This window comes from Anomaloglossus baeobatrachus, chromosome 2 (genome assembly GCF_048569485.1).
Source record: "Anomaloglossus baeobatrachus isolate aAnoBae1 chromosome 2, aAnoBae1.hap1, whole genome shotgun sequence".
Classification (NCBI taxonomy): domain Eukaryota; kingdom Metazoa; phylum Chordata; class Amphibia; order Anura; family Aromobatidae; genus Anomaloglossus; species Anomaloglossus baeobatrachus.
In genome coordinates, this window is record NC_134354.1 from 144,738,027 (window position 1) to 144,753,325 (window position 15,299).

The 15,299-nt window shown below is 45.4% G+C and overlaps 1 protein-coding gene across 4 annotated transcripts in view; it reads right to left on the bottom strand.

Annotated features, from left to right (window-relative positions):
* CNKSR2 (connector enhancer of kinase suppressor of Ras 2) overlaps positions 1–15,299 on the bottom strand; it is a 562,096-nt gene that overhangs the window by 165,017 nt on the left and 381,780 nt on the right. For all 4 annotated transcript variants that reach the window (XM_075335413.1, XM_075335412.1, XM_075335411.1 and 1 more), the window contains one exon: positions 3,987–4,159. In XM_075335413.1, coding sequence (XP_075191528.1) covers positions 3,987–4,159 — 173 coding nt within the window. The remainder of the gene's footprint in view (positions 1–3,986; positions 4,160–15,299) is intronic.

Below are 15,299 nucleotides of genomic sequence, written 5' to 3' on the forward strand. Positions count from 1 at the left end.
ATACCTTTCCTAAAAATTGTATTTTTACATTTATGTGCAGTAGATTTGGTGATTACCGTATATACTGGCGTATAAGACGACTTTTTACCCCCTTAAAATAATGGCTACAGTGGGGGGTCGTCTTATACGCCGGATATATACCTGGGTGCTGTAGTGCGCCGCTCCACTCCGTTCCACGCTTGGATTCTGCCTCCATAGCGACGAGGGAGGAACTTCCTGTCACCGCTGCTGAATGGCAGAGCGCTGGCCAATCAGAGGCAAGCAGCTCTGCCTTGACGTCAGCGCTCTAGCAGGGAAGTTCCTGCCTCGTCGTTATGGAAACGCGATACACAGCCCGGCCCCGTACTGGTATATCATACAGCATATATACTGGTATATATACAGCGGATATATAGCGTATATATAGCAGGGGGCCGCACTGTGTGAGGAGGTGTTTTTTTTTTCACTGTCCAGTATAACCAATAGGATTAGTGCAGTAACGCCAGATTCCCCTCGCATCCATGCAGGGACATTAATGAAGAGCTTACATGCTGGCCCCTGCACTAATCCTATTGGTTATACTGGACAGTAAAAAAAAACACCTCCTCACACAGTGCGGCCCCCTGCTCTTAGCATACTGAAGCATACTGAACGGGGGTAGTCTTATACAATGAGTATATCCCAAATTCTATATTTTTAGGGCAGAAGTTGGGGGTCGTCTTATACGCCCAGTCGTCTTATACGCCGGCATATACGGTAGACATCATTGATTTAGGGCACTACTGTAGTCTGATTGGCGTATGTGAAGTTGGGAAGGAATTTTCCCACAAAAGTAGCATCTGTCTCATAGGGGTTTTGCAACCGCTGGATCAAAAAGTGAGATTATAGGATGGGCTTATGTCTAGCGTCAACCTTAAAGTATAAAAATAAAATGAGTCAGGCCCATAGTGTTTGGAAAGTGAAGAAAGGTTAAATTAGGGACCTGTTCATTTTGTCTTCTTAAAAACTAGGTGTCTAAGGGAAAAACTTTTCTCCTTGCGGAGACTGACAAACCAATCAGGCTGTCAGTGGTGAGGAGTCTTATAGCTGCAATGCTCCTCTGGGTAATATTCAAATTGTCTCTTCAGGGAGGAAGGAGAAAAACTCTACTGCCACCTATTGGAAGTAGCAATCCTAAAAGTCAAAAGTGACCCTTTAACGAGCCTTTTCATATGACCTAGGATTTATGCCAGCTCATAACCTCAATTTGACAGCCAGATTGGTTTGTCAGTCTCTACAAGCAGAAAAGTTTTCCCGTTAGACCCCAGTAGAGCTTCTCATTCAGCCAGATCAGATCTTATACTTTGCACTGACGAGGGACAATCATCCCGAAACACCGTGTCTGCAAATTGAGGTTCTGATCTGGCATAAAACCGAGGTCATATGAAAAGGCTCGTTAAAGGGTCACTTTTGACTTTTAGGATTGCTACCTCCAATAGGTGGCACTAGAGAGTTTGTCTTCTTCCTCCCTAAAGAGACAATCTATATATATAATTGCCTTCGTCTGTCTGTCTGTCTGTCTTGCTCCAAAATTGTGTCCTTACGGTGACACAAAGCTGATTGGCCGCTGGGCTCGCCATGGCCCCGCCCTCCCGCACGGATTGGCCACTCACCCAGGCTCCGCCCGCACACTGATTGGCCAGCCGCTCACCCAGGCTCCGCCCCCCACACGGATTGGCCTCTCGCCCCAGCACCCTGCACGCATTGGCAACTCGGCCACGCCCCACCCCCCTCACGCAATGCACGCTTGCTCTGGCCCCGCCCCCCGCACGCATTCCCCGAACAGACACGGAGCCATGACTCCCAGGTGTGTACTGTACCCCCAGGAGCCCACATCAGCGTACGCCGCCAACCCAGCCGACACATACCCTCGCATTGCTGGGGTTGCCGCCGTATGCTGGTGTGGGCTCCCGTGCGAGCGGGGGACGGTATACGCTGGTAACCATGGTAGCATAGTTACCAGTGCATCAAGGTCCTGCAGCGGCGCAACATACACACACACACACACACACACACACTCACATCAGATCACACTCACTCTCACACACACATCACATCGCATCCACACACTCACAACATCCTGGGATCTCGCTTGCTTCTCGGCGGCGATACTGTGGTGTGACCTTCCAGGACCTGCCGGAGGATCACATGGCCAGAAGCATGTGGTATCTCCGGATGTTGTGAGTGTGAGCGCGTATGTGCGATATCGTCAGTGTGTGTGTGAGTGTATGCGATCGGATGTGTGCGAGTCTGTTCTGATGTGTGAGTGTGTATGTGTGAGTGTATGCGATCGGATCTGTGAGTGTCGGCAGAGGAGCACGGTGTGCTGGGGGAGGCTGGGAAGAGAGAGGCTGATCCTGGGGAAGGCTGGGAGGGGGAGGCTGATGCTGGGGGAGGCTGGGAGGAGAGAGGCTGATGCTGGGGTAGGCTGATGCTGGGGGAGGCTGATGCTGGGGGAGGCTGATGCTGGGGGAGGCTGATGCTGGGGGAGGCTGGGAGGGTGTAGGCTGATGCTGGGGTAAGGCTGATGCTGGGGGAGGCTGGTAGGGTGCAGGCTGATGCTGGGGGAGGCTGAGAGGAGAGAGGCTGATGCTAGGGGAGGCTGGGAGGAGAGAGGCTGGGAGTAGAGAGGCTGATCCTGGGGAAGGCTGGGAGGGGGAGGCTGATGCTGGGGGAGGCTGGGAGGAGAGAAGCTGATGCTGGAGGAGGCTGGGAGGAGAGAGGCTGATGCTGGGGGAGGCTGGGAGGAGAGAGGCTGAGGCTGGGAGGGGGAGGCTGATGCTGGGGGAGGCTGATGCTGGGGGAGGCTGGGAGGAGGGAGGCTGGGAGGAGGGAGGCTGGGAGGGGGGAGGCTGAGAGAAGAGAGGCTGATGCTGGGGGAGGCTGAGGCTGGGAGGAGAGAGGCTGATGCTGGGGACAGACAGGCTGTTGGTGGGAGGAGAGAGGCTGATGATGGGAGGAGAGAGGCTGATGCTGGGAGGAGAGAGACTGATGCTGGGGGCAGAGAGGCTGATGCTGGTGCAGCATGGGGGATGGAGCACGATGGGGGGTGCACAGCATGGGGGATGGAGCACGTTTGGGAGTGCGCAGCATGGCGGATGGACCACGTTTGGGAGTGCGCAGCATGGCGGATGGAGCACGTTTGGGAGTGCGCAGCATGGCAGATGGAGCACGTTTGGGAGTGCGCAGCATGGCGGATGGAGCACGTTTGGGAGTGTGCAGCATGGCGGATGGACCACGTTTGGGAGTACACAGTATGGCGGATGGAGCACTTTTGGGAGTGCGCAGCATGGCGGATGGAGCACGTTTGGGAGTATGCAGCATGGCGGATGGAGCACGATGGGGGGTGCGCAGCATGGGGGATGGAGCACGATGGGAGGTGCACACCTCCCCCAACACACACACACACACACACACACCACACACACACACACACTGGGAACCACAAACACCGCCCTACACAGACACCCACACACACAGACAACGCTGGACACACACAACACCCAACACACAAACACCGCGGTATACATAAATATACGCACATACCACGCAACACACACACATTGCACAAAACATACCTCCCCCCAAAACACACCACACCCACACAAACCGCGCAACACACACAACGCTACAGACACACAGCGCTCCACAAACAACGCAACACACATACAACGCTCTCACCCCCCGCCACACCCAGACAACACCCAGAACATGTACAGCGCCCTACACAAACACTTGGTAACTACACACAACATCCATCCATCCATCCATCCATCTATTATATATATATATATAACACAAATCATACATTAACTACACAATACGTAAATTCTAGAATACCCGATGCGTAGAATCGGGCCACCTTCTAGTTTGAATATAAACTAGGTGAAATGTCTCATATATACACACACAATAATATGACACTCATTACCAGTAAGAGACCATCGCGAAAAGAGAGACATCTTTACCTCTTCATTGGTGTACCAGTACATGGAAGAGTCCTTCAAGACAAACCAATACTTTTTCCATTTCTGTGAAAAATAGCTCTTCGCATCTTTCTTCTTCCATAGCCATCCTTCACAATCGCCCCTTCCCAAGTCTTTACATGATATACGTCTTTTACTTTTCCCGGGAACAGGACCTTGAGAAAGGTACAATGAAGATAGATGAAGCATCAAGTTACAGCCTCATGCGATTATCCTCTATAAAGCTTTACTAAGGTTGTCCCCACCGGTGCAACTAGGGGTTATAAACATCACAGACATAAATAAAAAAGCCATGACAGGGTATAAGACGTATTATGCAGCTGGCTGTACATTGAGGGGACAGGGAGGACTGAGAACCATTCTCAGGCATTGTACGTATGCTGGATAGAGAGATCTCACGCGCCAGTACCCAGCTCGCGAAGGAGAAAACAAACATGTACATAGCGCAGCGAGAACCGTAAATAACCCCATTTAAATCCCGCCATACAAAATAAGTGTTTGTTTTGCAAGTGCAACATTATTGTGTATTTATGAGGACTTAAATCATCAAACGCAGGCGTGCTTTCATCTGGCTGAATTCAGAAGCTGGTGACTATGAATACAAAGGAATATCCTCGAGCTATTTTATCTGGAGATGGTGTAACATACTGCACGAAGCGGATTTTCTATGAATAGCTGCTGTTGTGTTTCACAGGATTTCTCATGAACATTAGGGAGGAAGAGAGGTCAGCCATTGTGATTGTATCTGGGTGCAATAGGTAATGGCAAGATGCAGCCTAGGAAGAGCTACAATTATATAATCATTTATTGGTAGTCGAATGGTAGTTTTAAAGGGATGTTCCATTATTTTATTAAAATGGAAGTTTTATAAATTAATCTATACTCATTTTTTCATTAACCACTGTCGCACTGGTTGTCCCCACTTATTGCATCCTGTGGTGATAACTAGGAATGATCGAATACCTCAAATATACGGCTTTGCGAATATTTTCCGAATAGGTCGCCGATATGCAAATATTCGATGCGCAATGTATAGGAAGCCCGAATAGTTCCGAATAGTTATTCGGGTTTCCTATACTTACATTGCACATCGAATATTCGTGAATAGTAGAATAGCGGTGACCTATTCGGAAAATATTCGCGAAGCCGAATATTGGAGGTATTCGATCATCCCTAGTGATAACGAGTGCTAAGCGAGCACTACCATGCTTGGGTGCTTGGTACTTATAACAAGCACTTGGACACCCAGGTGGGCTCTGAGTATAATGGAAGTCAATGGGGAACACAAAAATTTTCCCAGAAGTTTACCATTGACTCCCATTATACTAGGTACATGAACAGAGCCAGTCTGAGCATCCAAATGTTTGTTACGAGCACCAAACACCCGAGTATGGTAGTGCTCGCTTATCACTAGTGATAATGTGTCTTCTATGCACACGTGACCACTGCAGCCCATCACTGGCATCAGAGTCAGCAGTGAAGCTGGCTTGTTAGGCAAGGGCCCTCTAAGGCCAGTGATCATGCGTACTGGACATGTGCATGGACAGCATATCATCACTGCAGGAAGTAAGTAGGAACTCGTAAGCTGGGTTCACACATAGCGACAACGACGTCGCTGTTAAGTCACCATTTTCTGTGACGCAACAGTGACCTTGTAAGTCGCTGTTATGATCGCTGCTTGGCTGTCAAACACAGCAGATGCAGCAGCGATCATAACGACACGCGTCGCTGTGGAAGCCATGCGGCTCAGAGGCAATGGGTGTATTAAAACTTTTTAATGCAAGAATAAAGTATAAGTTTTAATACACCCATTGCCTGTGATCCGCTGGATTTTGCAGTTTGTCTACTGGATCTCTATACCTGGGATTTTCCGTGCAAGATCAGATGATCCACTCCGGATGCTTTGAACAGACTGCGGTGAGCTGGAATACGGTTTCTGTGCACTCTATCCTATGGGTTGTGTTTGGTATTCCAGCTAAGCCCCGTTACTTTCATACCAGATAAATAGTGGAGCTGGGGCAGTGTCATTAAGGCATTGTAAAAATTAAAATAATTAAGGTCATATCTATATGGAATATTGAAGCTCATTGATAAAACATTAAATTCTAATGTGGAGTTGGTCCTGGTTCTCAAGATTTGTTTGAAAGGGCTTATGTTTTTATTCATGGTACTATTCATTTTAACCTTATATGTTTGACTATAAAAAATATTGTTTGATTTTAAAGAAATCTGCCACCACTTTGACCTATCTAACCTATTAATATAGGCATACAGGTTATAGAATGCTGAAAAATGTCATACCTGTATGTCTCATATCAGAAACCTTGTTATGGATAAATCATCTTTTATCACTTTATGTAAATGAGCTGTTCCAGGCTATGGGGCGGACGCCGGCACACATAAATAGCAACAAAAAATTGCCAAATAAGGGTCAGCAGATTCTTTAAGTCCTGTAATTAGTCAGGTGAGGTCTTTATGGATCATTTGTTTCTTGTAGCTCATACAACAAATGTTGACTCAACTGGAGAATTTGGAGGTAAAACACCTTGAACACTGTCAGGCTCCTCAATTCATTTCTACACAATTTTTGAACTGTGGGAGAACACATGATCCTGCTGAAAGAGACCACTGCCATTATGGCGTAATATGCCATGAAGGGGCATATCTAGGTTTGCAGCAATGCTGAAGTTACTTAAAGAGGTATTCCCATCTCAATGTGTAGTAGGTATAATAATACTACTACTACTACTAGCAAATACCTCTAATTAGAAATGTATTATAGTTCTCAAGATTAGCTATGTTGCTTACCTCATGTGCAGGGCATTAAAGTAGGTTAGGTATCCATGGTTATGACCACACGTATAGTGATAATTTGTTAGTTGCACTGGTCTTAACCATGGACACCTAATCCAATACGATGCCCTGCACATGAGGTAACTGACCTAGCTAATCAAGAGAATACTACATTTCTAATTGCATGTATTTGGCAATATTATTAATATTACACCTACAACATATTGGGATAGGATCTTGGAGATGGGAATACCCCTTAATGTAGGTGTCAAACTGTACCAATCACTATGCTTTGACACCTTCTGATGAGATGGCAATTACTTTTCACCTGTTTCTGTTACATTTTCTCATCTGGAGGATGGGATCATATTGTGTAGTCTTTGTTCCACCAGGCATAAATAATCTTTGGTCCCTTATTATCTTGTTGCTGAGACATTGTCCTGCCTTGTGTAGTTTTCTTGGTATACATTATTTAGTGTTTAGAAAAAGTGGTAAAAGTCCTGCCATATTGGAGATGCCCTGTCCGAACAGTCTAGCCATTATAATTTAACCCCTTTAGTACCTTTGCCAATTTTTCCTGTTCACTTTTGACAAATAAAAATGTTATTCATTTTAACTGTCAGTGGTTTTAATGTTATGGCTGCTCAGTGAATATTTTCTACATAGCCTTAAAAGATAATTTTCAAACTACGTTATCGGCCAAATCTTAATAACATCTCCTGGCAGCAGTCATGCCTGTCAGGCAGCATATCTGTTTTCTCAAGCTGTCTCACAGCGCCAATATCCTTGTAATGTCACTTATCTCTTCGCGGTGCAGATCCAGTCGGACTTATTCCCCTACAGAGATCAGATACAAACACTGCTGTGGATCTACAAGCCCTGATATACACCTAGATGATAAACTCCCCTCCTACACTTCTCCATGGTGTGCAGCATATCAGTCATTAGCTGCTTGCAAACCTGCCCTTTATCAGCACGCTTGACCTCTCCTGGGTGATATATAATTTAGATATCTACAAAGAATATGCTTTCCAAATAAAGAATATGGCCAAATCATGAAGACAGGTATATGTCCACGTCTAGACTCCAATTTTTCCCTTTACACGTTTTATACAGTATCCTGACATTGTAGTAAATCCCTTGACAGTCCACAATTCGCATTACTACAACCACTGGGTGATCACAGACACAGATAGCATAAACAGCATCACTAATATTTGTTTCTAAGTTGGTCATCTCGTGCCATTCATACATATGGCCACTCCCACATATGGCCACTCCCACATATGGCCACTCCCACATATGGCCACTCCCACATATGGCCACTCCCACATATGGCCACTCCCACATATGGCCACTCCCACATATGGCCACTCCCACATATGGCCACTCCCACATATGGCCACTCCCACATATGGCCACTCCCACATAAGGCCACTCCCACATAAGGCCACAGTTGTGTCCTTACTTATCTCACATCTTGGCTCCACACTGTCTACACTGAGATGAGGGCACAAGATGACCAACTTGAAAACAAATGCAATGGTTTTGATACTCTTATGAGGGGTTATTTTTTTTGGGACTGAAACATGCACTTTTTTGGGGAAAATAACTAAAAAATATCTGTGTGTAAGGAGGTGGAAAGGCTATCTCGTTCCACCATGAAGACACCAATCATATTGATGTAATGTGAATTGTGATCCGTAATATTTAAATGGATTTGCTGGATATAGGTTAAGATAGAGTTAATGTTTGCCTGCTATTATTGTGCATTTTCAGGCGAAATGTATTTTGTTTCTGTATAATGTATAGTGTTGGTAAGGGATTATAATGCTTGGAGAGAACAAAAAGGTTAAAGGGAACCTGTCACCAGGGTTTTCCCTTATGAGCTATGGCCACCACCAGTGAGCTCTTCTATGAGGGGCTGCTAAAAAGTCTTTGGCTTTGTGATCTTTTTTTAGTTTCTATGGTAACTAATGTTACATCACATGAATGCTTTATGTGTCTAATATATATTTTCAAAATCTTGTGTTTGTTGCTTATGGCAACAGTATTTTACGCATGCAGGAAAAAAAAATGGCGAGGTTTAATGCGATATTCACAGCAACTGAGAGCAGAGGAGTGATAAAATTCTTGTTTCTGCAAGTGTACCGCCCCCATGGAAGCAGCCGAGCTGCTCGGATCCAGGTTCGCTGTGGATCGAGGGTCTCCGGACTCGGGGGTCATGTGGCCACTCGAATGGAAAAAGGGGGGTATTTACAGTGGAGAACTAGGTTGCTAAATTTAAAATGAGCCACTTCAGCACCAATGATGAGGAATGTCCTGGATGATCAAGAGTGGTGGTTGTTCTGGAGATCGCTAATGCTGTGCACAACCTCATTCTGGAGAATCGATGAATTTCAGCTAAAGCAATAGCAGACATCATGGGGATTTCCCGTGAACGTGTTTGTGTCATTATCCAGGAACATTTGGACATGAGAAAGCTATCTGCAAAGTGGGTCCCCAATTGTTTCACAACAGATCAGAGAAGCAAGCGAGTGAAAACTTCCCGGTCCATTTGGCAGCATTACTGGACTGATAAGAACTTCCTGCATCGACTGGTCACTATGGATGAGACCTGGATTTATTTGTATAACTGAAAACAAGGAACAGTCAAAAGAGTGAAGGCACAGTGGTTCTCCTCATCAAAAGAAGTTCAGGGTGCAAAAATCAGCCACTAAGGTGATGGCATCTGTGTTCTGGGATAAAGAGGGCGTGCTGCTAGTGGACTATCTTCAAAAGGATTCCACCATCAATGCAAGGTATTACATAGAACTTTTGGACCAATTGAAGGCAGCTCTGAAGGCCAAAATGTGCTGCAAGCTGTCCAAAGGAATCTTGTTCCTGCAAGACAATGCCTCTGCTCACACTGCACAAGCGACCATGGCAAAACTGGCAGAGCTGGACTTCCAGCTGTTGACCACCCACCTTATTCACCAGATCTAGCTCCCTCCAACTATCATCTGTTTCCAAACCTGAAGAAACACCTCAAGGGTACCTAATTTCACACCATTTCTGATGCCATGGCTGCTACGGATGCCTGGTTTGAGGCACAACCAAAATTCTTCTTTTTGATAGGCTGACAGAACTTGGAATACCGATGTAAGAAATGTAAAGTTCAGCATCCTATCTCAAATCTTTCTAGGTAAAGCCAAAGACTTATCAGCAGTCCCTCATATACAGCATTCCAGAACAATGGATATAAAGAACCCAGGCCGCTCTGTATAACGTAAAAAAGACCTTTATTTTTTTTACCCACTGGACGGTCAGGTCCAATGAGCGTCGCTGCTCTGCGTCCGGTGCCTCCTCCATCTTGTGTAATTGACGTCCTCCTTCATACCTCCGTGTGCATGATGCAAGCTGCGTCATGCACACAGAGTCCTCCATTGCGCTCCTGTGCATGCGTACTTTGAGCTATCCGGCTGAGGGTAGATCAAAGTATTGTAGTGTGCATGCTCTTTGAGCTTTCCTCACACCTTGGCATTACAGTACTTTTCTCTGCCCTCTGCAGGTCAGAACAAAGTGTGAATGCGCAGGAGCGTAATGGTGGCCTGTGTGTGAATGATGTAGGGCATGTCATCAATTCGGGGTTTGGAAAGAGGACGGCGACTGCACAAGATGGAAGAGGCGTTTGACCGGACCTCCCTTAGGTGAGTATTCTAAAAGTGTTTTTTAAACTATACAGCGCGGCCTGGGCTCTTATATACAGTATTCTAGAATGCTGTATATAAGGGCTTACTATTGGTAGCCGCAGCTCATAAGGTAAAAACTTGATGACAAGTTCCCTTTAATTTGCCCAGCAACAGACTGCAGGGTCAGAGACAGTTAGTAGTTGGGATTAGCCCACAGTGGGAGGGGACTAGAGTTCAAATAAATACACTGTTGTTCCAGTTCGTTCGTGTAGTGGAGACCTTTACAAAGAAGACAAGTCTATGGCTGTGTGTGCTCTGTACAAGGCAGCATGTCTAGCAAGTAACCAAAGTGGCGACAGATCCAGCACACAGGTAGGTGGGTGATACCTGCTAGAGAGATTTGGTAGGGAAGGGAGTCCAGTGTCAGGCGGACGGGGGCGGGGGGGGGGGGGACTTTAGAGAGTTAAATGATCTACCCAACTGTAGACATATGAAGAGGGTAGCAGCTCTAGGAGCAGCTCTCGTCAGGGATCACAGTAGTCTGGGTGCAGAGTTCACAGCGTAACAAATTGACCAGTATGGCCCTGTATCGGGAAGATGGAGGTTCACATCATCTGTTTAGCCTGCATATCGTGCACAAGGAAAGTGCCGTCGCCTATAACTGTGATGAATGTGCCTCTATATCATACAGAAGTGTCCTTGAAGTATAATGTCTTCTGCCTTGTGTACCTGAGTTTATTTTAAAGAGATTTTTATTTTTAACCACCTGTCTGGTTTCCTCATCAAAGGAATAATGGAGTTGGATGCCGGACAGAGTGCAGCAGGTCTGAATGTGAAGTTGTCCACGGCAACAACAGCGAGGAACCCCTTATTTCTGTAGGGTGCCAGGGCGCAGAAAATGCCCTATATGCTACCATACTGAGCCATACGACATATGTTTTATGGTTCAAAGTCAGAGGAGCGCAGTAGCACAAAACTACCCAACTACTTCCTTAATGATTTGGCACTGCACTACGTGTAAGCATTAATAGAGCTGTGTGAGGTAACACTTAATCAGGTCACTGTGTTGGTCAAAGTGTAAATCTGTGCACGGCAATGATGGCACCATCTACCTTCCTGGACGTGGCACCGAAACACATTGTAGTATTCTAGGCTGACTGGACCCCAGCTGCGGAGATTAATAACTTACCAGCGACCTGTATTCCTCAAGCCAGAGGCGGACATACCATCTGTGCAACCCTAACAGCTGCACAGAGGACCAAGAGGAAAGGGGGCCTACTTACACCTCCAGGCCAGGTGGAATTGTACACTATGATGAGTTATTGGACTGCAAAGAGCTCATATATTCTGCTTGCACAGGGGTCCTCTTTGGTTTGTGTCAGCTACTGCCTCAAGCCTGTCACTTCTGGTGATGCCACTGTATTACATAAATGTAATACAGGGTCAAGTGTGTTGTGAGTTACTGGATAGAGAGAATATTCACATACTTGTACTCATAAATGTAAATGTGCCAAATGAACCACTATGGCAGTCCATGCCACTAAGATCGCGTTCTTATGTTTTTATGCAATGTGACACTCATATGGGCAGTATTAGAACAGAGTGTTACATTAGTAGGGTAACTCAGGGTTGGGAAATTACCATAATAACATAGATCACTGCCTGTTTATCTACCACTTGCAGCATATGCATATCGATATTTTCTTTTATTCAAAACTGAAAAGGGCTTAAGATCCCAACAGGGCTAATTCCTTAATCCGCAACCACTTGTCATTCTATCACACAGTCAACATTAGCGTCATTTTAACTCCCCGACTTGTAACCTCAGCTCCTATAGCATACACTTTCACAGCAAACTACACACTAGTGGTGACAGTAACCCTAATGTTCCTTAGATTTTTAGTTAGCGTGATGGTGGTATCCATTGTGGAAAATAACACTGGCAAACATTTTGTCTTCTGCATGGTGCTTCTTAACAATGGGTTTCTGTTGGTGTATTGAGCACTCAATGAAGGGTCTATGTTCAAATTTCAAAGAAGATACATTTTCTACAGACACTGACCTTTGAGCTAACACTCTACGTTTCCCCTGAGAAGGAATGCAATACTCAAGTTTTTCATAGCAAAGCGATACACACATACTCCCATGGCAGTATGCCCACACTATGTTACTCAAAGGTATAAAATGTGACCCATACTCACATTAGCTGAAATTAATATCCAATTATATGGAAGATTGAAATACAACAAATCAGTAGTAAAATGCTAATGTAACCAATAAGATGATATGTTATGTATATTATCTCCTTGCTACGTCCAAAATGACAATTGTATAAAAACACAGTATCACCTGCTAATAAACGGGGAATTTTGTCATACTTATACTATTCTGGTGTGTGTGACGTTATTTCCTCCTTACTGTCACTGCTCGAGTGTTGGCAAAAAAACCCCCAAAAAAACGCTGAATACAATATGCACTATTTGTGTTTTTACATAAGTTTTTTTCTTATTCATTTGAATGAGTGAAAAATTTGGTAAAAATGTTGAAAGAATTGACATGGCCCAGACATGAAGAAACACAGATTATTTTTTTCCTTGTGGATTTTAACAATCATTGTGTGAATGAGAATGCAGAAACGCGTACGTATACATAAAAAGATCTGGCCGAACATAGCGGCTTAGTAGCCTTATGGTATGTCTGCACGCTGTGTTCTTGATTTGACAAAAAAAATTCACCCTCTGGCCGACTTGACAACTGTAAACACTGCGTTTCACAAAAAAATGCGGTAAAAACGCATGCGTTTTCGATGTGTTTTCAATGCATTTTTGTCAGTGTGTTTTTTAAAAGAGAAATACAATATGGTAGGATAGGACAATTGATAGATAACTAAAATAGATAGATAGAAAAAATAAGACAGAACATATAGAATAGATAAGAATGAACATATAGAATAAAGAAATAACAAAATAGCTTGATATAGGGATAGCTAGCTTGGACAGCTGTTTTTTTTTATTTTTTGGGGGTAAAAAAATGACGTGGCCCCCCCCATTTTTCATATCCAGCACAGGAACAGCAGCAGCTGCGGGCTGCAACCTTCAGCTGTCTGCTGTACTTTGGCTGGTTATGAAATATTGAGGGGATCCCACACGTTTTTTGTTTTTTTTAATTGTTTGATTTAAAAAAAAAAAAAAGAAGACGTGGGGTCCTCCCATTTTATTAAAACCAGCAAAGGTGGAGCAGACAACTAGGGGCTAATATTATTAGGGTGGAAAGGCCCATCGTTATTTGGCCCTTTCCAGCCTAATAATAGCAGCCCACATCCGCCTCAGAAGTGGTATATCTATTACATGCGCTAATTCTGGCACTGGACCCGGGTCTTCCCGTTGCCCTGGTAAGGTGGCAATCAGGGTAATTGGGAGTTAATGGCAGCCCACAGCAGCCACTAAGACCCCACCCCATCACTAATCTGTAAGTGAACGTAAATAAAAACATACACCCCCAAAATCCTTTATTTGGAATACAATACAAAAAAACACCCTCTTACACCACTTTAATTAACCCCTAAACACCCTTCAGGTCCGAAGTAATCCACACTACGTTCCACAGCGGTTCAGCTCTGCTACATCCCTGTCCTGTCCCAGCAGCATTGTGGAGCATGACTGGCCGCTGACAGCAGACAGAGACAGAGCCGCATGATGAGAATGAACTCGGGTGAACCTCTGATGTCAGTACCACGACACAGGCAGTAGTACAGGGCCCACAGCTATGATATCAGAGGTTCACCTGAGTTTATTCTCATCGCCTGGCTCTGTCTCCGTCTCTTGGCCTGATTTGCGATCACAGGTGAAGAACTCCATCTGTGACTGGAAATCACCTGAATGATGGCACCACCGATCGCGCGACTCACTTCAGTAACTCGGGTGATTTGCTGTCACAGGTGGAGGATTCCAGCTTTAGCAGCTGCTAACCTGAGTGACATTACCGCTAATAGCGCGGCACACTTCAGTTGCTGTGTGGAGCTCACAGCAGACAGTCTTGTTTTATGGCGTTCGCTGTGTTAGATGTAGCAGTACTGGAAGCGTCATGGGACCTCGTGTGGATTACGTCGAACTTGTAGGGGTGTTTGGGGGGGTTAATAAAGTGGTGAAAGAGGGTGGCTTTATATCTGTTATTTCAAATAAAGGATTTTTTCGGTGTTCGTGTTTATTGACTTTCACTTACAGATTAGTGATGAGGGGTGTCTCAGGCGCCTGCCATGATTATCCTAGGACTTAGTGACTGCTGTGGGCTGCCATTAACCCCTTATTACCCTGATTGCAACCGCATCAGGGCAATCAGGATGAGCCAGGCAAAGTCCCGGGACTGTCGCATCTAATGGATGCGGCAATTACAGGTGGCTGTTGGCTGATATTTTTAGGCTGGGGGCTCCCAGTAATGGGTCTTCCTAGTCTGAGAATACCAGCCCTCAGCTGTGAGGCTTTATCTTGGCTGGATATTAAAATTGGGGGGGTGGACTGCACGCCGTTTTTTTTTTTATTTATTTAATTATTGTACTGTACGATATACACACACCCACCAGCGGCTGTGATTGGTTGCAGTCAGACAGCTGTCACTCAGCGTGGGGGCGTGTCCTACTGCAACCAATCATAGACGCCGGTGGGTGAGTAAGGAGTGAATATGAAATGAGCTTAATGAGCGGCTAGCACTTTCAGAAGCAGGAGACGCCATAACAGCCGCGCCATGCCAGTAATCGGTGAGTATGAAGTGGAGAGAGATAGAGAGAGACCAAGACCGAGAGAGACAGAGAGAGAGAGACAGAGAGAGACAGAGA